Here is a 25,138-nt window from a genome sequence, read left to right as displayed (position 1 = left end):
TTGAATTAGCATGAGGCAGCCTGAAGGGTCAAATCACAAGACATATATATATATTTTTTTTTTTTTTATTCAGCCCTTTGAAAAAAAATGGAAATATTTGGCGATTCCAGTCAACCGACACTTCACTTGATAAAATGACACATACCTTTTTCTTTCTTTTCCAGATGTTTGTTTGCATCTTTCTTGGCTGTGGCACTTCAGAATAAACTTACCTATCTGACTCAAGTTCTGGAAGTCCTGACAAAGGACCTGGTAGAGCAGTATAGTAACAGCCGTACCAAGCTCATGCTGCGGCACACGGAATCGGTCATGGAGAAGCTGCTGACAAACTGGATGTCCACGTGCCTGTATGGATTTATTCGGGTAAGTGCCCGAGAGAGATCCAGATAATACGGTACGGTAGATGTGTTTCAAGTTTCAAGTTTATTCGTGGCTTGATATACCGACCATCACATGTATCTGGACGGTTTACAATATTAAAAATTAGAAAGGTCTAATATAATTTTTGATTTAGGTGCGATAAAATAAAAAGAGGGTAAGCCTAATACTATAATAAGATAAGACTGACTGGAAAAGAGAGGTTTTGGGGGATAAATAAAAATAAAAGGGAGGGTAGAGGGATGGGGAGTAACGAGAGGGAAACAGGGATATCGCTTCTTAAAAGCTTCCCCCCTCCCCCACCCCACACTTATTTCTCACTTATTGGTAGGCATCTTTAAAGAGAAATGTTTTGAGATTTGTTTAAAATTTATTTAGGGAATTTTCATTGCAAAGATAAGATGACATTGCATTCCAGAGTGAGGATGCAACTATTGAGAAAATGGAATTTCTAGTATAGTATAGGTCCTTAATTGAAGGTACTGTCAATAGGTTTTGATTCGTAGATCTAAGGACCCTAGAAGGGGTATGTGGAGTGAGATATTGATCTAGGAAGCCAGGGAGGTGAGAGATCTTGATTTTAAAAGTTAGAAGGAGAATTTTATATGTGCTGTATGACTAGGCTCCTTGCTGTTTTTGGCCGTCTTTGAATTTCACCCATGCAAGAAAAATCCGATAAAAGGAGGGGTGTAGGCTCAAGAACCGTGGTCCCTTTCTTTTAGTCATTTTTTTTGGTCCAGCTCAAGTTTTTGTATACATTTGAATTTCACATGATAGAGTGTGCACTACATAAGATATTAGTCACTAAAATTTAGCTTATTTCTGAATTGTTTTCTGAAAGATGTATTCATTACATCTCCAACCTGTTGACGGCAACGGGCGACTTCAAAACTTTTCGAAAAGAAATCAAAACCCTACTTTTCAAAAAATTTATCCAGATATCTTAACCCAACCCTTCCCCCTCCTCCTAGATAAATTCTCCCCCAAAACCTCCACTTAAATAATCTCTTCCTCCCCAAAACACCAACCAAGTATTCAGATCCCTGAAATGTAACATAATCTTTTTTGTACTCTAACTGTAATCTATTTGTTATATCACACAGTAACGTACAGTCAATTTAATATCCAATTTGCAAGTTCTTCCGGAATTAATCCAGCTACCTCTCCTCCCTTGTAACCAAAAAAAAACCCAAAACAAAAACCAAAACTGTTGTAACTTCACTGGAAATGTCCAGTTAGCTCTTTTGTAATCCGCCTTGAACTGCAAGGTATAGGGGGAATAGAAGTCCCTAATGTAATGTAATTATATTGAGAATCCAGATGAGAGGGCCATAAGGATAGCAATAGAGGGAAACGGTGTACATTAAAAGATTATGGGGGCTCATAATCAAAACTTTAAAATGTCCCAAAACCTGCCTAAGTCGGCACTTGAACGTTCTAATAGCAGGGAAGTCCAAGTGCTGATAATCCAAACCAACTTTCTAGATATTCAGCAGCACTTCTAAGCTGCTGTGTGTCCAAGCTCAAAGGGACATGTGGGAATCGGGTGGGCTTATACCTGGACGTCCTGAATCAATAATCAAAGCTTTTCCAGGACATCCAAGGTGGAACTTAGACCTGTTTTACTTTGGTCTAAGTCCCAGCTTGTAAGTGCCTCAAAGGTGACCAAACTGACAAGATGACCACTGGAGGGTTTAAGGCATGATCTCCCCCCCTCCTTCTTACTCTCCCAGTAGTCACGATCCTCTCCCACAACCCAGACATGGGGGAAGAAATCTGCACATTGAGGGCCTGCCATCAGCTGATCGTGGCAGAGGAATCCCCGAAACCGGCTCAGCTGTCAGACCAGGTAGTCTGCAAAACTTGCTTTTGTGCGTTTTTCATATGGACATTTTTATTTTTAAAAATGGCAAAAAAAATAGACGTCTTAAGGACCAAAACTTATACATAGATCATTTAAAAAAAAAAAAAATAATAATAATAAGATAGACATCTGGCAGCTTTGGAAATGGACATTTTTTTCTGCTGGGTTTGTGGACGTCTTGCCCAAAACATTCAACCTCAGACTTAGACATCCTCATAAGGGATTTGGCTGAGAGGCTTTGAGGCAAAATAACGCTATTCACCGATGATGCCAAACTATACAATGTAGGAGGCAAGAACACAACAGACATAAAAACAGTGTCTGTCGATAACTCAATGCCTGACAGTATGGTGCACGACCTACTCCTACTGGAGCGCTGGTCCAGGTCCTGGCAACTAAGTTTCAATACCGAAAAATGTAAAGTCATGTATCTTGGCAGCCAAAATTCATGCAAGACTTAGTGGTAAGATCCTAGCAAGGACTGTAGCAGAATGTGACTTAGGGGTGATCATCAGTGAGGACATGAAGACTGCCAAGCAAGTGGAGAAAGCTTCATCTAAGGCAAGACAAATCATAGGTTGTATACGTAGGAGTTTCGTCAGCCGTAAGCCCGAAGTCATTATGCCTTTGTATAGATCCATGGTGAGACCCCATCTGGAATACTGTGTACAATTCTGGAGGCCGCATTACAGCAAAGATGTGCTGAGACTTGAGTCGGTTCAGCGAATGGCCACCCGGATGGTCTCGGGACTCAAGGATCTCCTGTATGAGGAACAGCTGAATATATTGCAGCTGTACTCACTTGAGGAACGCAGAGAAAGGGGAGACATGATCGAGACGTTCAAATATCTCGCGGGCCGTATTGAGGTGGAAGAGGATATCTTCATTTTCAAGGGCCCCACGGCAACAAGAGGGCATCCGTTGAAAATCAGGGGCGAGAAACTACACGGTGACACCAGGAAATACTTCTTCACCGAAAGGGTGGTTGATCGCTGGAATAATCTACCGCTACAGGTAATTGAGGCCAGCAGCGTGCCTGATTTTAAGACAAAATGGGATCGTCATGTGGGATCTCTTCACAGGCAACGGTAGGAGAGGGTTATTGCGGTGGGCAGACTTGATGGGCTGTGGCCCTTATCTGCCGTCTGTTTCTATGTTTCTATGAAAATGCCCCTCCACGGGCCTGATTCTAGGCGCCACTAAGCACGCTTATCAACATTTGTTAACAATTCCATCTCTCAAAATTATAAACACACGACGTCAATATATTTTCTCTGTTACCGCACCCCAAACCTGGAATTCTTTACCTTATTATTTAAGACAAGAATCTAACCTAGGAAAATTTAAAAGTAACCTGAAATCTTTTTTATTTATTGACGCCTTTGTCAGTCAACAATAATTTTTCTATAAAATAACTTCAAGATTATGCTCTCTTCCTTCCCTTATGTACTTTCCCTAAATGTTTTACCCACCTTTTTATGAAAATGTAACTTCTATCCCTCCCTTACCGTAATTGTTTCTGGTATTGTCAAAAATGTTTTGTCTGTTTTGTCCACACTCTTAATCTGTATTACTTTTAACTTGTAATTTTTGAGTTGTACATCGCTTTGAATTAAGATAAAGCGATTAATCAAATCCAAATAAACTTGAAACTTGAAACTTATCAATCAACTACTAGGCACCATATATAGCAGTGTATCGCAAACTTATGCCTCCTTAGATTTCAGGTGTGCTGCGGCACACTGGGGAGGAGGAGGAGGAGAGGCACTGGCGCCAGCTAACTGCCCACAGGACGTGCCTCTCATGGCGAGAGGCACGTCCTGTAGACAATCAGCTGGCGCCGGCACCGCCGCACACTTCTGGATACCTCAAGCTGCAGCCACTATGTTTAGTGTGCCGTGGCTCGAGAAAATTTGCGGGATACTGATATATAGAATTGCGCCTAGCGGTGCCTAACTCAACTTAGATGTCTTAATGTTAGGTGCCAGGATATTAAGAACAAACGGCATTGCCTTAGAGTGAAAGGTATTTTTCCTGGCCATTCCTAAATCCATTTCTTGACCTATTAAACTTGGAAGTTATCGGGTGGGGGGGGGGGGGTCTAGAACAACTTAACCGTTGCAAATTAGACAAGTTCATTCTTACATCCTGTTTCATAAACTTTTGAAAATGTTTTTATTTTCATTTAATGATACTTAATTTTTTTTATAGTAATATGTTTTGTTATTAGGCATTATTATTATTTATTTTTATGTAATTCCCTTGACTTGAGACTTCTTTATTATGTGATCAGTGATGAGCTTATTGAAAACTATGGCCACATTTTGGATTTGTAGGTATTTGGAGGGCCTCAGAAAAAAAAAATAGTTAATGTCTTATTAAAGAAATGACAATTTTGCATGAGGTAAAACTCTTTATAGTTTATAAATCTTTCCTTTTGGCTACTATTGTAATTTATAGCTAAAGAGATATGATCAAGAAACTGTTTTATTTTACTTTTATGATTATGATAAACATAGTGAGGGCCTCAAAATAGTACCTGTGGCCCCCAGGCCATGAGTTTGAGACCACTAATATAAAGGAAAAAGCCCCTGGGCAGATGTAAATGAAGCTTAAGGTACCAGATCTATGGAGTGAATTGGGAGCCCAAAGGAATCAAGAGAGAAACAGCTGGATGGAAAAAAAACCCCAGCAGGACTGTCTTAACTCATAACAGGAACTTGCCTATTTCTAACATAACATAACAATTCACATATATACCACAACTACCTTACAGTTCAGTGCGGTTTACGGCGTTTAAAAAAGAAACTGTGCATTCGTAGAGAAATTACAGTTCAACTGTTTAAAAAAAATTTTTCTCAAAGAGATGTTTTTTAACAATTTCCTGAAATTTAAATAGGAATTGGAACTTGAGATCACAGTACTAAACCTCTTATCCCAAAGGGCTGCTTGATAAGCGAGAATTCTATTGAAAAATTGCTTATGAAGACAATCCCTTACTGAGAGGAAAACAAAAAAAAAACCCTGGAATTGCGAGCAAAGCGCCTTTTGTTAACAAATTTGAAATGATCAACGGTATAGGTAGATATTAAGTATTGTCATGCATTTTTTTTTTTTTAATTGTCATGTATTTATTTATTTATTTTGGTTGTTGGTTTTCCTTACACATCCAGGGGAGGGAAATGTATTTTGATTATTAAAATTACTTAATTATAATTTTGCAAACACATAATAATTGTCTTCTTGTATTAATAATTGGGAGGAGGGGGGAGTAAATGATTGTTTTATGTAAAAATTGTGTATTTAATAGTGTGTTTTATGAAATATTTATATTCAAGTAATTGTATTGCACTGTCAAAGTTTAAAAAATCAATAAAGATTTATTTAAAAAAAAAAAAAAAAAGCCATACAGTTCTCTGTTGCTTTCATACTAAGATTTCTGTAGCTGTCTGATATCACAGAGGCACTCATTTCTCTAACAGACATATTCCCATTTGTGTTTCAGGAGACAGTTGGAGAATCTTTGTATCTCCTTGTGACAATGCTGAATCAGAGAATACACAAAGGGCCTGTGGATGCCATAACCTGCAAAGCTCTGTATACACTGAATGAAGACTGGCTGCTGTGGCAAGTCACCGAATTCAGTCCTGTGGTATGTGCGTAAATACGCCCTCTCCGAGGAGAATTATGGTGCACAGCCAGTCTGTGTTCCCTCTAAACCAGTGTACCGCCAACTGTGTGCTCTGGCACACTAGTGTGCCAAAGCAGATTCCAGATAGGTCGAGAGACGCCAGCAAGGAGAGGCGCCGGCACCGGCTGCTTACAGGATGTGCCTCTCGCGGCAAGAGGCACGTCCTGTGGGCTGTCAGCCAGTGCCGGCATCTCTCCTCCTCTCCCTGTACCTCTTCCTCCATTAGTAACCCCTACCAGCGTAGAAATGGGCTCAGGGCTGCAGCTGGAGGGCCTCTGCACATGCGCGCAACATCGCCGCTTTGATGTACGCACACTTTTGGTTGCCCTCCAGCCACAGCACCAAGTTTAATATGCTGCATTCTGGTGAAATATAGAGCAATTTAATTGTGTTTTCTGCAAAAACAAAACCAAATCCAAAATATCTACAAAGCTGAACATGTATGATCTGCTCAAAGTCTGTTTGTTGTAAAAGTGTGACACACCTGTCCTACATTTCCTGCTGAACTAGAGACCTTAACACTGTGTAATTCTCTTATCGCACATCAATAGTAATTACTGTCCTCCTTTCTGGGGCAGTCATTAGTTGTTTCATCGCATGCCATTGTGTTTCTCTGTGTTTGTAAAGAGAAAAGAGGTAGAGTTCTGTGCTATGCAGGGACAGTGTATACGGTTATTTGGATTTAGCTCACAACCCTTCAAAGGAAAGGTTCTGGCACACAACGGATATATTCTGCATTCATGGTAGTCGTCCTCAGTGGTATAGCAAGGGAGGTTGGCACCCGCCGCCCCCACTTACCTCTTGAAATCTTTGCCGATGCAAGCATCTTCCATCTGCTCTTTGCGCCAGCCTCGGCTCCTTTCTGACATCACGTCCTGGTCCCACAACCAGGACGTGTCCTCCGATGGGAGCCAAGGCCGGCGTGGGCAGCCTCATCCACTTGCTCTGAATATTTAAAGAGGTAGATGGGGGGTGGGTGAGGGCGGAGAAGAGGAAAGGCACTGGTGCCAGCCACTGTTATCCTGAATAGGGTGACTGAACGTCCGGATTTCCCCAGACATGGCCTCCTCAAAATTGCATCAGGCAGGAGGGCAGGTAGTAGGGTAGGGGGCGCAGGACTGGGGTGGAGCTAGGGTTGGGGCGGGACTGGGGCATAACAGGGCGGGGATGGGTGGAACTGGGTGGGCCTGGGGTGGGTCTAGGGGGGGATCCTGATTTTACTAAAGTAAAATCTGGCAACCCTAATCCTGAAGGCAGCTCAAACTAGTCAGAATGACCAACAAACTTCATCCTTCTTGGCAATATTTAATCCTTCACCTAAGGAAGTCTATGAATCACCTTCTGTTTTAAACATCTTTGGTATACATGAGGTATATAATACAGGGTAGATGTGCAAGGTGCCAACAGTAGGCACCGATCGCAGTGTGTGTGCGCACCTCCCATCACCGTTTTGAAACTACTCCAGTGCTGTACGTTTAGTGCTTAATATACTGTCTAGCAGTTTACAAACTAAGGAGAAAAAAAATTAAAGGAACACTATTAATAACAAGACAGGAAAACACAGATAGAAAAAAAGGAGAAAGAAAGAGTTAAAAACAGAATTGCAAACCACTTTCTGCCCAAGTGACCACTGAAAGGCAGTACATCAAATACAATCTTCCTTTCCCTTGAGAATTCTCACAGTTATGGTATTTTTAAAAATACAGTGGTACCTTGGTTTACGAGCATAGTTCGTTCCAGAAGCATGCTCGTAAACCAAAATACTCGTATATCAAAGCGAGTTTCCCTATAGGAACTAAGGGAAACTTGCTTGATTCGTTCCCATCCATCCCATCCCCGAGGCCCGCGGCGCTGCTCTACCCCCCCCAAGAACCAGCATTGCTCCCCCCGCTCATGAAGGCCTCCCCCCGCGTGATCCGCCATCCCCCCAGCTTGTTTTGCCCCCCCCCCATGATCCGGCATCCTCCCCCCCCCCCCGCGATCCGGTACTCTCCGCACACGTCGTACCCCCTCCCCGCCACGATCCGACATCCAAAAGGCACCCACCCACCCACCCGATCACATTTCTGACCCCACATTTGGCACCGGCACAAACGACGCACAGGACGTGCCGGTGCCCGAAGATCTGCCTCCTTCGCGCTGGGCCTTGAGCATCTACGCATGCTCAAGGCCTTCGTGTTCCCGTTCTCTCCGAGATTCTCGGATCTCCGGGGGGGGGGGGGGGGCACTCGTAAATTGGTTTCCAAGGCGCCGATTTTGTGAATGTTTTGCTCGACTTGCAAAACACTCGCAAACCGGTGCACTCGCAAACCTAGGTACTACTGTATATATATTTTGTGGAGAGAAATAAAGGAAAAGCAAGTGACAGATGCTGGGAGGAGGCAATTGAACTGGTTTGCCCTATGCCTGGTGCCCACCCATGCTAACCTTTTGTCCTCTGCACATTTCAGTGCTGACCGCACCACTTGCACACAGGCCTTGTGGCAGCGTCGTCCTTTCCTCCCACTTGGGGTTCCTGTTACCAGGGAAACCGTGTCAGGAGCAGAACTGCTTCAGAGCCTGTTCATGTGCCCTGTGCTGATTTTTCCCTCCAATTACTTCTGCTGTCTGAAGATATCCACTGTCACTGAATCTGGGACCAGCTAAGTGAGTCGGGGAGGATTGGAGATGGGGGGCACAAAGTAGAAGACCCTGGAGGAAATCTTGATGCACAGGCAAGAGAGAACGGGCCATAAGGGAAAGGAAAAGAATGTGAAAGTGGCCATATTTAATTATTTATTCATTCATCTATTTAGCCCGTCCTACCAAAAGAACCCAGAATGGGTAACAGTAGTACATACACAGTATGGTCATGACACAAGATGTATTTGGAAAGCTAGTGGTACAACGATCGAGATATAGTAGGTAGAGAACATAAACAGCCAGGGAGAGGTAGGAATAAAATGACCTAGGAAGAGGTAACAAGGTGTGTGTGTAGGGGGGGGGATGGAATAGGAAGGAAATGACTTGGGATAGGGTCAGGTGGAAGACTCGGGAATGAGCCATGGAGAGCCCTGTCTTGGTAGCTTTGCTTGAGGGTCTGTAACATGAATGCATGTGGTTTATCCAAGAGAAATCATTACAGAGGAAACTACAAGAGCCACCAAGCCATTTTCTTCTTTCAGTAATGGGGCAGAGTAACACTGTTATATGACAAAATATGTGGGAAACCTAGTCACTCAATCAAATTGGAGTATTGGAGAACTATACTTTTCTTTGGAGTCTGAGCTAGAGAAAGATACAGGGATAAATTTTTCCCCATCCCCATGGAAACTCATTTTCTCATCTCGTCCCTGTGAGTTCTTTTCCTGTCCCTTCCATTCCAGCAAGCACCGTCCTCATCTGCACAAGCCTCAAACACTTTAAAATCATAAGTGTTCGAGGCTTGTGCGGTTCAGGCAGAGCTTATAGGAATGGGACAGGGGCAGTGACAAAACTCATGGGGTCGGAATGGGGAAATTGAATTCCTGCGGGGACGGGGACAAATTTGTCCCTGTGTCATTCTCTAGTCTGAGCTATAAATAAGTTAGAGGTTGGTGGCCGAAGTAGATAAGGTAGTTAAGTAGCAGGTTGCTTCAGAGGGATTCTTGAACTTAGGTCTATAATTGTCAGGGCTGATGCAAGAGTATTGGGCAGCTCGGCAAATGTTCTGCTTATGTCCCCCCTTCAACTTTCAGACCCTTAGTTCCTGCCACTTGCCCCCCACCCCACCAAGATTTTGATAAACTCAACAATCATGATTCTCCCAGCATCATCCCTCCCCCCCCCAAAAAAAAAAAAAAAAAATCTTGTCAAAATGCATAATCAGATATTAAGGGGACATTTCTATAAGGGGCACCAAATGTTTGACTTCAAGAAGACATGTTCTAATTTTATAAGCACTTGATAAATCTTAACCAATTGTTAGTGTAGTCCTTATTCACTTCTCTCTAAATCACTAACTATTCTCTGTACTCTTTTTAAATCTATTTAAAAAGAGTACAGAGAATAGTTACTAATTTTATAAGGGCATCTAGGCACCCGGATTCTGTTATACAATACTAGTGTAAGTCAGCATGTACGCACCAACATTTAGGCTTGGCTGCTTACCAGTCTAGACGAGGTGTGTAGGCAGATTGATAGGCTTAAGAGAGATAAATCCCCGGGACCGGATGGCATCCCTCCGAGGGTCATCAAGGAACTGAAAGGGACCATAGCTGAACTGCTTCAACTAATAGCCAATCTGTCGATCAAATCGGGAAAGATTCCGGAAGACTGGAAGGTGGCGAATGTTACGCCAATCTTCATGAAAGGTTCGAGGGGAGATCCGAGAAACTACAGACTGGTGAATCTGACCTCGGTACCGGACCACATCATTGACCACCTTGACGGACACGGGCTGATGAGAACCAGTCAGCACGGCTTTAGCAAAGGCAGATCGTGTTTGACGAACTTGCTGCACTTCTTTGAGGGAGTAAACAGACATATAAACAAGGGCGACCCAGTTGACATTGTATATCTGAATTTTCAGAAGGCATTTGACAAGGGTCCACATGAACGACTACTTCGGAAAATTGCGAGCCATGGAATCGAGGGTGAAATGCTCACGTGGATTAAAAACTGGCTGGATCATAGGAAACAGAGAGTGGGGGTAAATGGACAATACTCAGACTGGAAGAGCATCACCAGTGGGGTGCCGTAGGGCTCGGTGTTTGGACCCTTCTCTTCAACATCTTTATAAATGATCTAGACATTGGTACGACGAGTGAGGTGATTAAATTTGTGGACAATACAAAGTTATTCAGAGTAGTGAAGACACAGGGGGATTGCGAAGATCTGCAACGTGACATAATCAGGCTTGAGGAATTGGCATCAACATGGAAGATGAGGTTCAACGTGGATAAGTGTAAAGTGATGCATGTAGGTAACAAAAATCTCATGCACGAATACAGGATGTCCGGGGCGGTACTTGGAGAGACCTCCCAGGAAAGAGACTTGGGAGTTATGACCGACAAGTCGATGAAGCCGTCCACCTAATGTGCGGTGGCGGCGGCAAAAAGGGCGAACAGAATGCTAGGAATGATAAAGAAGGGGATCACGAACAGATTGGAGAAGGTTATCATGCCGCTGTACCAGGCCATGGTGCGCCCTCACCTGGAGTACTGCATCCAGCCCTGGTCGCCGTACTGAAGGGAATAGACATAGTAGATAAGGACAGGTTGTTCACCCTCTCCAAGGTAGGGAGAACGAGAGGGCACTCTCTAAAACTGAAAGGGGATAGATTCTGTATGAATGTAAGAAAGTTCTTCTTCACTCAGAGAGTGGTAGAAAACTGGAACGCTCTTCCGGAGTCTGTCATAGGGGAAAACATCCTCCAGGGATTCAAGACAAAGAACTAGAACGTACGCAGGTAGGGCTAGTCTCAGTTAGGGCGCTGGTCTTTGACCAAGGGCCGCCGCGTGAGCGGACTGCTGGGCACGATCTGACCCAATAGCGGCAATTCTTATGTTCTTACCTCATATTGATAGCATGTGCCAAATAGCAGTTCTTTAGGGTGTAGCTTAAATATTCTTTATTTTATTTCGTTTTCAATCTGATTCTCCCCAAAGAGCTCAGAAAAGGGTTACAGGTTAACATACATAATATATAGTATACAGGTTACAATTTGCCAAAGTTACAGTACAAATTTTCAATACAAGTTTGTATCCTAACTCAACTTATACTAGGGATCTAATACCAATACAGTACTCCCCTGAAATTCGTGGGGGGCCTGATCCAGGAACCCCCGCAAATTTTCAAAAACCGTGGATACGGTTAAAAGGCAGGAGAGGGCAGCTGTGGCGCTGAGGCAGGAGAGGGCAGCTGGGGCGCCGGCGGGTACAAAATCGCTTGAGGCAGGAGAGGGCAGCTGGGGCGCCGGCGAGTACGAAATCACTGGCGGTATGCTCCGACTGCCTCTTCCTGTTACTAAACTCAGGCTACACCAATCAGGAGCTGCTTTGACATACAGCTCCTGATTGGTGTAGCCTGAATTTAGTACAGGAAGAGGCGGTTGGAGAATACTGTGAATTAGTGAGTCTGCGGTTTGCGAATTTGTGGGGAAACGCTGTATACATAATAAACAGGTTACAGGCTACAATTTGCCATAGTTAGTTTCTTATGAGATATTTTTCAAGATACTGGTGGTAAATATTGCCGGCCTCCAGTTACCTCTTGGCCTTGCCCAGGCTCCACCTCTACCCAGGCTCCACCTCCACACAGGCTCCACCTCCACACAGGCAGCATCATCTCAAGTTAAACACATTTTAAAAATCCCTCAAAATATTGAACTTACTAGCAATGCATAACAAGAATAAAAAATTATATTTAATTTGGTTGAAGAAATTCAATACAATAGAAACAATTATCTTAAGTTTTGGAATAACATTTGTTGTTGTTTCTTTGTATTTTGCAGACACTAAATGTTGTTTTTCCAAGAATTTCTGATAGTGAGAATGAAGAAGCTGCCTGTCAGAATATCCAGGTCAATGTTTTGGATTGTGACACTGTAGGACAAGCCAAGGACAAGATTCTTCAGGCTTTTTTAAGCAAGAATGGCCACCCTTATGGTGTTCCAGTAGGGGAAACCGGACTTGGTAAGGCCACGTTGAGTAGTAAATTGTTTATTACTGGCCAAATGTTCAACATGTAATACACTTGTTTCGTTTGGCCCCATCTGATCACTTGGAAAAGTTGTAGCCTTCATTGGCTTCACCATTTCCTCTATAGCAGAGGTCTCAAACTTAAGCCTTTTGCAGGGCCACATTTCGGATTTGTAGGTACTTAGAGGGCCTCACAAAACATAGTTGTCTTATTAAAGAAATGACAATTTTGCATTAGGTAAAACTCTTTATAGTTTATAAATCTTTCCTTTTGGCTAAGTCTTAATAATAATATTGTAATTTATAACTAAAAAGACAAATGATCAAGAAACTGTTTTATTTTACTTTTGTGATTATAATAAACATACTGAGGGCCTCAAAATAGTTCCTGGCGGGCCGCATGTGGTTCCCGGGCCGCGAGTTTGAGACCACTGCTCTATAACCAGTGGAGGAACGATGTCACCCCCTCCCCCCAGACCTCTAGACTCACAGAATCTATATATATAAAATCGGATGTATGTATGTATGTGCCGCGATCACGCAAAAACGGCTTGACCGATTTGAACGAAACTTGGTATGCAGATCCCTCACTACCTGGGGTGATATGTTCTGGGGGTATCGTGGCCAACCTGCACACCTGGGCGGAGCTACAAACAGAAAATCAGATTTCACCCATTCATGTCAATGGAAAAAATGTAAAAACTGCCTCCGCAAAACCGGCTTGCCCGATTTGAACGAAACTTGGTATGCCGATCCCTCACTACCCGGGATGATATGTTCTGGGGGTCTCGCGGCCCAACTGCACACGTGGGCGGAGCTACAAACAGAACTTCAGATTTCACCCATTCAAGTCAATGGGAAAAATGTAAAAAGCTGTGGGACCGATTTGAACTAAACTTGGTATGCTGATCCCTCACTACCTGGGGTGATATGTTCTGGGGGTCTCGCGGCCCACCTGCACACATGGGCGGAGCTACAAACAGAAAATCAGATTTCACCCATTCATGTCAATGGAAAAAATGTCAAAAACTGCCATTCTCACAGTAATTCCAACTACCTGGGGTGATATGTTCTGGGGGTCTCGCGGCCCACCTGCACACGTGGGCGGAGCTACAAACAGAACATCAGATTTCACCCATTCATGTCAATGGAAAAAATGTAAAAAGCTGCCATTCTCACAGTAATTCACAAACGGCTTGACCGATTTGAACGAAACTTGGTATACAGATCCCTCACTACCTGGGGTGATATGTTCTGGGGGTCTCGCGGTCCTCCTGCACATGTGGGCGGAGCTACAAACAGAAAATCACATTTCACCCATTCATGTCAATGGAAAAAATGTAAAAAGCTGCCATTCTCACAGTAATTCAAAAACGTCTTGACCAATTTGAACGAAACTTGGTATGCAGATCCCTCACTACCTGGGGTGATATGTTCACACGTGGGCGGAGCTACAAACAGAAAATCGGATTTCACCCATTCATGTCAATGGAAAAAATGTAAAAAGCTGCCATTCTCACAGTAATTCACAAACGGCTTGACCGATTTGAACGAAACTTGGTATGCAGATCCCTCACTACCTGGGGTGATATGTTCAGGGGTCTCGCGGCCCTCCTGCACACGTGGGCGGAGCTACAAACAGAAAATCAGATTTCACCCATTCATGTCAATGGAAAAAATGTAAAAAGCTGCCATTCTCACTGTGACCAATTTGGACGAAACTTGGTATGCAGATCCCTCACTACCTGGGGTGATATGTTCTGGGGGTCTCGCGGCCCACCTGCACACGTGGGCGGAGCTACAAACAGAAAATCAGATTTCACCCATTCAAGTCAATGGAAAAAATGTAAAAAGCTGTGGGACCGATTTGAACGAAACTTGATATGCAGATCCATCACTACCTGGGGTGATATGTTCTGGGGGTCTCGCTGCCCACCTGCACACGTGGGTGGAGCTACAAACAGAAAATCTGATTTCACCCATTCATGTCAATGGAAAAAATGTAAAGAGCTGCCATTCTCACAGTAACTCAAAAACGGCTTGACCGATTTGACCGAAACTTGGTATGCAGATCCCTCACTACCTGGGGTGATATGTTCTGGGGGTCTCGCGGCCCACCTGCACACGTGGGCGGAGCTACAAACAGAAAATCAGATTTCACCTATTCATGTCAATGAAAAAAATGTAAAAAGCTGCCATTCTCACAGTAATTCCAACTACCTGGGGTGATATGTTCTGGGGGTCTCGCGGCCCACCTGCACATGTGGGCGGAGCTACAAACAGAATATCAGATTTCACCCATTCATGTCAATGGAAAAAATGTAAACAGCTGCCATTCTCACAGTAAATCTAAAACGGCTTGACCGATTTGAACGAAACTTGGTATGCAGATCCCTCACTACCTGGGGTGATATGTTCTGGGGGTCTCGCGGCCCACCTGCACACGTGGGCGGAGCTACAAACAGAAAATCAGCTTTCACCCATTCATGTCAATGGAAAAAATGTAAAAAGCTGCCATTCTCACTGTCATTCAAAAACGGCTTGACCGATTTGAACGAAACTTTGTATGCAGGTCCCTCACTACCTGGGCAGATATGTTCTGGGGGGTCTCTCGGCCCACAACTCTATGTTGCTTGCTCAAGGGTGGGTTCACCTAACAATTTATATGTTCTTGCTCCTGGAGGTGAAACTAAAAATGTTGTTTATAATCACGTTTTGCGTTAGTTGTATTGTAATGTAATGTAATTTATTTCTTATATACCGCTACATCCGTTAGGTTCTAAGCGGTTTACAGAAAATATACATTAAGATTAGAAATAAGAAAGGTACTTGAAAAATTCCCTTACTGTCCCGAAGGCTCACAATCTAACTAAAGTACCTGGAGGGTAATAGAGAAGTGAAAAGTAGAGTTAGAGGAAAAATAAAAATAAAATAAACATTTTAACAAGACAGCATTGATCTAAATACTTTGGAAGGTAGAAGAGAGGAGAGAAAGGAATAGAAGCAGAAGGGGGAGCCGTTGAACAGTAGAATTCTGGAGAAATTAAATGATAGAAATAGAACAAAACAAAGACAAAAGGCAAAACAATAGATAAGATTAAAGATAAATCATAAGCTGGAAAGAAAAATAAAATAAAACTTTGTCTTCAATCCACGGTTTCAGCGTCAGTGATGAAGTGGAGCAAGTAAGTTTAGGAGGAGCGATTGACGTTTCCAGAAATATTTGTCAAATATTTCACATTATAATTTGAATATTGTACTTTTTATAAAGCTGTAAAAATGTAATTTCATTCACCACTATAAAGTATCTTTATTTGAATCCATTTCCTGTGTTATTGCTATAATTAAATACCCGTGCAACGCCGGGTCATCAGCTAGTGGTAAATAAAAGTAAAAAGATATGAAACAGATCCATGCGGAAATATAAAACTTGTTATTTGAAGTAAGAATTTGCTAATTGCTGGACACTAAGAAAAGGGAGAGAAAAAGTTGAAAGCTTTTATTTTATTTTTTATATCTGATGCCAGTGTTTGACACCTAATATGTCCCAGACAGTCACAGGTTCTAAAGCAATGGTTCCAAAATTCATTTCTCAAGAACCCCGCAACAGATCTGGGGTAGTCACAGCACTTGCAAATGAAGCTTGTCCTCAGAACAAACGTGTGCAGCAAAGTTTGAGATTACCAGTATAAGACATCTTGAAAACCAGGCCCGTCGAGGACTGGATTTAGGAGTCACATGCCACATGACGAGGTTATGCCGAATTTGTGCTTAAATCTGGCCCAGTGCCTCCTGCTGTTATAACGCCTGGAAGAAAGAGACAATGTAAGCTACCTGCCTCGCTATGGGCTGCATAGTTGCACCTCCAGAATCTTGTCAAGCTGCTGGGAAGTAGATTGAGGTGGGGGTTGGGGCAGAAGCGGAGGCAGGTGATGTTCATCTCGGCTCCTAATATGCATGCACTGGCCCTGCTTAATTGAAAGCCATTTCTTTTTTCATATCTAACTTTCTGTATCAGACATACTCGTAGGTTGCAAAAGATAATTTGCATTGTACAGCCCCCTTTATGATAATACAACTCTTACTCGCTCAGCAACATGATAGCTTTACACATGTATTGGGTTTCATTGCTTTTACCACCACTGTCTTTAAAGTTTTTTTTTTTTTTTCTCTGCAGAACTTCATGCTGGTCAACAGCGAAAAGAGCTGCTAGATATAGACACCTCCTCTGCGATTCTGGCATACGGCAAAACAAAGCTGAACACCATTGGGAATTATCAAGTAAGATATATGTATTGCTCTAAAATCAGAATTCCCAGACTGGACCATGGCTCAGTGCAGAAGACAAAAAATACGTCTCTTTTCTCTTGAAATTTCAAAATTCTTACACTTATAAGAACATAAGAATAGCCTTACTGGGTCAGACCAATGGTCCATCAAGTCCAATAGCCCATTCTCACAGTGGCCAACCCAGGCCACAAGTACCTGGCCAAAACTCAAGGTATATCAACATTCCATTCAGAATCCTAAAGAATAGCAAGATTCTGGAATCCCAAAGAGCAACATAAAATTCCGGAACCCCAAAGAGGAGCAACATTCCATTCAGAATCCTAAAGAATAGTAAGATTCTGGAATCCCAAAGAGCAACATAAAATTCCAGAACCCCAAAGAGGAGCAACATTCCATGCTACCGATCCAGGGCAAGCAGTGTCTTTCTCAATAACAGACCATGGACTTGATCTGAGTATGTGTAAGCTGTGATTTTCACTGTTTGATTAGACCCCAGTACAGGAGGAAAAAGCCTCGGATCCCCTTATGCTTACATGCAAGACTGAAAGGGAAGAAACTTCATGGACTAAAGTGCAGAAGACCCCAGTTTGATGCTAGGGATACTGCAACGGTAACAGGTGATGGCAGTGAGGGAGGATGCCACAGCATTAAACTAATAGTGACCAGTGGCGTAATAAGGGTAGGGGGTAGGGGAGGGGGTGATCTGCCTCAGGTGCCATCTGGGTGGGGGAAGGGGCACGCATGCGTGGCGGTGAGTGCCACTGCCACAGGCAACTCCTACCCTCGCTACGCCACATGGCATAGATTTTCAAAGCACCAGTGAACAGTGTAATTAACTGGTTAATACTTGTGACATCAGGGCAAAAATTCTTTAGACTTGACAGGGAATGTCCTCGATTTAAAATGAATAGCCAAAGCCAAAATAATTCTCTGTATTACAATTTGAAGAACTGCAAAAAAGAAAGAAATATTATGACGGAAGAACTACAGCAATCAAGATTATTTTTAAGTTAGCCATGCAAACAAGGTAGCCCCTGACTGTTTCAGGGCTTGTACAAATCAGCCTTTGAAACAAACAAGGTTTATTAAATGTAACTGTATGTTAAAACAGATCACATGCATAAATGCAAAGTCCGTTTCTTGAGCTGCTGGACCCGACGCGGTCCGTGTTTCGGCTTCGAATAGAAGCCTTCCTCAGGGGTGAAGGTGTCAATCCAGTAGATGGCGCTGAGGTACTGAAATTTCATAGTAACATAGTAACATAGTAGATGACGGCAGATAAAGACCCAAATGGTCCATCCAGTCTGCCCAACCTGATTCAATTTAAATTTTTTTTTTTTTTTTTTCTTCTTAGCTATTTCTGGGCAAGAATCCAAAGCTTTACCCGGTACTATGCTTGGGTTCCAACTGCCGAAATCTCTCTTAAGACTTACTCCAGCCCATCTACACCCTCCTAGCCATTGAAGCCCTCCCCTGCCCATCCTCCACCAAACGGCCATACACAGACACAGACCGTGCAAGTCTGCCCAGTAACTGGCCTTAGTTCAATATTTAATATTATTTTCTGATTCTAAATCTTCTGTGTTCATCCCACGCTTCTTTGAACTCAGTCACAGTTTTACTCTCCACCACCTCTCTCGGGAGCGCATTCCAGGCATCCACCACCCTCTCCGTAAAATAGAATTTCCTAACATTGCCCCTGAATCTACCACCCCTCAACCTCAAATTATGTCCTCTGGTTTTACCATTTTCCTTTCTCTGGAAAAGATTTTGTTCTACGTTAATACCCTTTAAGTATTTGAACGTCTGAATCATATCTCCCATGTCTCTCCTTTCCTCTAGGGTATACATATTCAGGGCTTCCAGTCTCTCCTCATACGTCTTCTGGCGCAAGCCTCCTATCATTTTCGTCGCCCTCCTCTGGACCGCCTCAAGTCTTCTTAAGTCTTTCGCCAGATAAGGTCTCCAAAACTGAACACAATACTCCAAGTGGGGCCTCACCAATGACCTGTACAGGGGCATCAACACCTTCTTCCTTCTACTGACTACGCCTCTCTTTATAAGGCCCAGAATCCTTCTGGCAGCAGCCACTGCTTTGTCACACTGTTTTTTCGCCTTTAGATCTTCGGACACTATCACCCCAAGGTCCCTCTCCCCGTCCGTGCATATCAGCTTCTCTCCTCCCAGCATATACGGTTCCTTCCTATTATTAATCCCCAAATGCATTACTCTGCATTTCTTTGCATTGAATTTTAGTTGCCAGGCATTAGACTATTCCTCTAACTTTTGCAGATCCTTTTTCATATTCTCCACTCCCTCTTCGGTGTCTACTCTGTTACAAATCTTGGTATCATCTGCAAAAAGGCACACTTTTCCTTCTAACCCTTCAGCAATGTCAGTTACATACATATTGAACAGGATTGGCCCCAGCACCGAACCCTGCGGGACTCCACTAGTCACCTTTCCTTCCTTCGAGCGACTTCCATTAATCACCACCCTCTGGCGTCTGTCCGACAGCCAGTTTCTGACCCAGTTCACCACTTTGGGTCCTAACTTCAGCCCTTCAAGTTTGTTCAACAGCCTCCTATGAGGAACTGTATCAAAGGCTTTGCTGAAATCCAAGTAAATTACATCTAGCATATGTCCTCGATCCAGCTCTCTGGTTACCCAATCAAAAAATTCAATCAGGTTCGTTTGGCACGATTTACCTTTTGTAAAGCCATGTTGCCTCGGATCCTGTAACCCATTAGATTCAAGGAAATACACTATCCTTTCTTTCAGCAACACTTCCATTATTTTTCCAACAACTGAAGTGAGGCTCACCGGCCTGTAGTTTCCTGCTTCATCCCTGTGACCACTTTTATGAATAGGGACCACATCCGCTCTCCTCCAATCCCCAGGAATCACTCCCGTCTCCAGAGATTTGTTGAACAAGTCTTTAATAGGACTCGCCAGAACCTCTCTGAGCTCCCTTAGTATCCTGGGATGGATCCCGTCTGGTCCCATCGCTTTGTCCACCTTCAGTTTTTCAAGTTGCTCATAAACACCCTCCTCCGTGAACGGCGCAGAATCTACTCCATTTTCTCGTGTAACTTTGCCAGACAATCTCGGTCCTTCTCCAGGATTTTCTTCTGTGAACACAGAACAGAAGTATTTGTTTAGCACATTTGCTTTCTCCTCATCACTCTCCACATATTTGTTCCCAGCATCTTTTAGCCTAGCAATTCCATTTTTTATCTTCTTCCTTTCACTAATATATCTGAAAAAATTTTTATCTCCCTTTTTTACATTTTTAGCCATTTGTTCTTCCGCCTGTGCCTTCGCCAAACGTATCTCTCTCTTGGCTTCTTTCAGTTTCACCCTGTAGTCCTTTCTGCTCTCCTCTTCTTGGGTTTTTTTATATTTCATGAACGCCAACTCTTTCGCCTTTATTTTCTCAGCCACTAGGTTGGAGAACCATATCGGCTTCCTTTTTCTCTTGTTTTTATTGATTTTCTTCACATAAAGGTCCGTAGCCACAATCAGATCCACAATCAGATTTCTAAAAAGAAATGCTCCAGGCTCGTGTTATAGTATACAAGAGCTGAGGTTACTAGTCGGGCGACGCTTCTGGTGACATTTGTTTTTCTTCAAGATAAAGAGGCTCTCCTAAGACTATTTTTTAGAATTAGAGAGGTGTCCTTTCTAGGAGTTAAGATTTCCCAGACGTCTCGAAAACAACTCAGAACAGGAGAAAGAAGTTCCTGGAGTTAAAACAACATGTGGTATCTCTGGGAGCAAAGTTTCAACTTAGATATCCCTGCAAATGTATGATCCTATTGGATCAGAATTCCTATGTATTTTTCTTGAAGGGAAAGGGATTCCAATGCACGGTGCTTCGTTGTGAGGCAATCCTAATTGACTCCAATGTAGAAGGTCCAGTTAATAATTAATAATTTGAGGAAGTATCACTACAAATTATGTTTTAGTTTAACCTTGTTTTATATTCTCTCTAAGGTGTGAATTGTTTCTCCCTCTTATGTAGACTGTTATAAGAGTTTTGACCATGTTAAATCTTTAGGGTCTAAGGACCGGTGATTTGTTTTTCCTTTGTTAAAATGTTGAGGGCTAAACTCTTTTCTGTTACAAAATGTTTCATTTATGTATATAAATCATTAAATAAATAAATAAAACAAGAGTTGGGAAAAGCTTCCGAATGCTGCGTGAATACGTGGGTGTACAGACAACATTCAGAAGCAAGAATTTTATGTTTGCCAGCGCTTTTCCCAGCTCTTGTATACTATAACACGAGCTCGGAGCATTTCTTTTTAGAAATTTCAGTACCTCAGCGTCATCTACTGGATTGACACCTTCACCCCTGAGGCAGGCTTTTATTTGAAGCCGAAACATGGACTGTATTAGGTTGGTTTGTTTGTTCCAAAGGCCGATGTGTATAGTCCCTTCCCCACTTGTTTCAATTTTCTGGTTTATTTGATGTGGGGTTGTTCTTTCTTTTTCTGTGGATTATTTCTGTTTCAGGGCTTCCCAGACAGCTTGAGAACCCCAGAGCCAATCAAGTTTTCAGGATTAATGAATATGCATGAGGTGAATTTACATATACTGAATTTCCAATGTATGCAGGCTTATCTTATGCATATTCATTGTGAATATGCTGAAAACTCAGCTAGCTGTGGGGTCCTCGGGACAAGAATGGTATGGGACATTGTATGGTATCACGTTTACTGAAGCTCATGTTTTGTAACACCTTTACTGAGGCTGATGTATTGTAACACCTATACTGAAGCTCAAGTAAACTGCTCTGAATTGGCTCCCTAGTCATTAATAGCGATATATAGGAGCTTACAATAAACAATGGGAACTTCTGCTTATACACAGAAAACACAGGCATGTTATCTCAATGATTGACAGGAAAGATGGGGCTCCTCCACCCTTTACGTGGGTTATGCAAAGCAATGACCCACTTCTATTCATTTTTTTCCAGATTTCAGAGGAAGCTACAATAAATGTCTTGAAAAAGAATACAAATTATCCTTCAGGTAATAACTGAATTATTACTAATGTCATGATTATTACTAATACTAAACTATTTTGATGCACTGTTAAAAATAATTCAACCGATATAGTCATAATTACTTAACTTCACTTTGGCAAAGCCAGGATTAATTTTGAGAAAGCGTTTTCCTCAGAAAAGCAGTAGAATTTCTTTTATGATTTTATAATGAAGAATGTTTGAAATTATGAATAAAATTTATTAATTGGAGATATTAATTTGCATCTGGTGAATGATTCAGACTCTAAAACAGTTTTTAGAATCATTAGGATTTATCTGGGCTAAAGTTCAAAAAATTCTCACAAGAAAAATACTAGCATTTTCTAACCAAGTGTCTTCTGACCTTTCATTACACCTAGTTACATGCCAACAGGTTCTCTGGTCAGATCACTATTTATTTGAATTTGCAATTAAATGGAAAGATTAGTGTAAACAGAAACTGGATTCTAAGACTTTGTGAAATACTCGAAGGAAAGTTGATTCTGTTCAGTTTTGGAATAGGGTTGATGAGTTGTTATCTTCTCATCTAATTTAAGGAGAAACAACTAATTGATGATTGGAACAAGAATAGCAGGACCATATTGGATAAAATTGCTCCATTAACTAAACAGACAAAAATATATAGGAAATCTGAAATGGTTTATTAAAGAATTACTGTTATTGAACAAAGAATGTCAGAAGTGGGCTATTGTGTGTCAAGTAGTCCAGAGCTCCCCACTCGACCATCTCAGAAATTGTAACCTCTAATGAGGATATCCAAAGTTTTGGAGGCATAGTCTCAACCAGCCCCCTCTTTTACAAAGCCGCACGGCAACAGCCCCGAAGCCCTTTAAATCTCTATGGGCTTCAGGGTAGTTACCGCAGCGGCCCGCGCTAAATGGCTTGGTAAAAGAGGCCCCAAGTCTAGTACTTGGTACATTTGGGCCACATTTTTGTATTCATGGAAGATGTCGAATGGGGACCCTCCTTGAAACTGGACCAGTTGATATGAAATTACCCAAGTTAGAAAGGAGGTAGAGGAAATTTCCAATAGTAGAAAATAAAAATTCCTGGAGGATTGTAATTAGAATTTATAAATTTAATTCCCCCTTTTACAAAACTGTGCAAGTGGTTTGTAGTGCCGGCTGATGTGCTGAATGCTCTCCGATGCTCAGAGTTCCTATGACCATCGGAGCAGTGCAGAGCATTGAGCGTGCTGGCCTGCGCAAAAAACCCACTTGCACAGTTTTGTAAAGGGGGGGGGTTAAATTAATTAGTAGTAATTAATAGGGACTAATAAATTAGATCCAAAGATACTTTTTAGTTTAGTATACTCTCTGACATATGTAGACCATTTAATTTTAACCATTGGACCTTTCGCTCATAGTGCTTTGGATCTACCACAGGGGTGGGCAACTCCGGTCCTCGAGGGCCAGAATCCAGTCAGGTATTCAGGATTTCCCCAGGTACATTAGCGACAGGAAAAAAAATGCAAACGGGATAGTACGCCTTAGAACGCCAGAAGGGAACTATATGGAAACAGATAAGGCCAAACTACTGAATGATTACTTTTGTTCAGTCTTTACCTGCGAGGCACCAGGGCACGGGCCATGGCTGGAAGCAAAGCAAAGCATGGAAGACCCATTTCAGAATTTTGAGTTCACACCAGCTGATGTTTACAGAGAACTGTCAAGACTCAAGGTGAACAAAGCAATGGGACCGGACAATTTGCACCCAAGAGTGCTCAGAGAGCTATGCGATGTTCTGGCGAAACTGTTAGCCATGCTCTTCAATCTCTCCCTAAGTACGGGGAGAGTCCCCCTGGACTGGAAAACAGCCAACGTTGTTCCTCTGCACAAAAAGGGTTGCAGAGCGGAGGCTGCGAATTACAGGCCAGTGAGTCTCACATCAATAGTGTGTAAACTCATGGAAACTCTACTTAAAGGTAAATTAGACACGATATTGGATGAGGGAAATCTGAGGGATCCCTGTCAGCATGGATTCACTAGGGGCAGGTCATGCCAATCCAATCTTATCAGCTTCTTTGACTGGGTGACAGGAAAGCTAGACTCGGGAGAGTCTCTGGACATAGTGTACTTGGATTTCAGTAAAGCTTTTGACAGTGTCCCGCACCGTAGACTATTAAACAAGATGAAATCGATGGGGTTAGGTGAGAAACTAACTGCATGGGTCAAGGATTGGCTGAGTGGAAGACTTCAGAGGGTGGTGGTCAACGGCACCCTCTCTGAGACATCGGAGGTGACTAGCGGAGTGCCGCAAGGATCGGTCCTGGGACCATCCCTTTTCAACATATTCATAAGGGACTTGACCCGGGGGCTTCAGGGTAAAGTAGCACTGTTCACCGACGACGCCAAACTGTGTAATATAGTAAGTGAAAGCAATCTCAAGGATAGTATGACGCAGGATCTGATCACGTTGGAAAACTGGTCCTCGACATGGCAGCTGGGCTTCAACGCTAAGAAGTGTAAGGTCATGCATCTCGGCAGCAGAAATCCATGCAGAACATACACCTTTAGAAGAACGAGACTTGGGAGTAATCATCAGTGCAGACATGAAGGCTGCCAAACAAGTAGAGAAGGCCTCATCCAAGGCAAGGCAAATGATGGGATGTATCAAGAGAAGCTTCGTCAGCCGCAAACCTGAAGTCATAATGCCACTTTACAGAACCATGGTGAGACCTCATCTGGAATACTGTGTGCAATTCTGGAGGCCACATTACCGTAAAGATGTGCTTCGAGCCGAGCAAGTCCAGCGGATGGCCACTAGAATGGTCTCCGGACTCAAGGGTCTCTCATACGAAGAAAGACTGGGCAGATTGCTGCTCTATACTCTAGAGGAGCGCAGGGAAAGGGGTGACATAATTGAGACATTTAAATACGTCACAGGTCGTGTTGAGGTGGAAAACGATATATTCGTTCCAAAGGGACCCTCGGTCACAAGGGGGCACCTGCTCAAACTCAGAGGAGGGAAATTTAGTGGTGATACCAGGAAGTACTTCTTCACAGAAAGGGTGGTGGATCACTGGAACAAACTTCCGGTGCAGGTGATCAAGGCCACCAGCGTGCTCGACTTTAAGAATAAATGGGACATCCACGTGGGATCCCTACGAGGGTTGAGCTAAGGAACTGAGTCATCAGCACTCAGACTTAATGGGGTGGGTCAGTAGAATGGGCAGACTTGATGGGCTGTAGCTCTTTTCTGCCGTC

General features: G+C 42.9%; 1 protein-coding gene across 1 annotated transcript in view; it reads left to right on the top strand.

The window, feature by feature from the left end:
* Positions 1-25,138, top strand: part of PLXNC1 (plexin C1) — a 128,561-nt gene that overhangs the window by 87,334 nt on the left and 16,089 nt on the right. Inside the window, exons 20-24 of the mRNA XM_033952774.1 lie at positions 165-363; positions 5,748-5,894; positions 12,406-12,586; positions 16,770-16,873; positions 21,864-21,918. Coding sequence (XP_033808665.1) covers positions 165-363; positions 5,748-5,894; positions 12,406-12,586; positions 16,770-16,873; positions 21,864-21,918 — 686 coding nt within the window. The remainder of the gene's footprint in view (positions 1-164; positions 364-5,747; positions 5,895-12,405; positions 12,587-16,769; positions 16,874-21,863; positions 21,919-25,138) is intronic.

This window comes from Geotrypetes seraphini, chromosome 7 (assembly GCF_902459505.1).
Source record: "Geotrypetes seraphini chromosome 7, aGeoSer1.1, whole genome shotgun sequence".
Lineage (NCBI taxonomy): Eukaryota > Metazoa > Chordata > Amphibia > Gymnophiona > Dermophiidae > Geotrypetes > Geotrypetes seraphini.
This window is presented reverse-complemented; position numbering and strand designations above follow the sequence as displayed.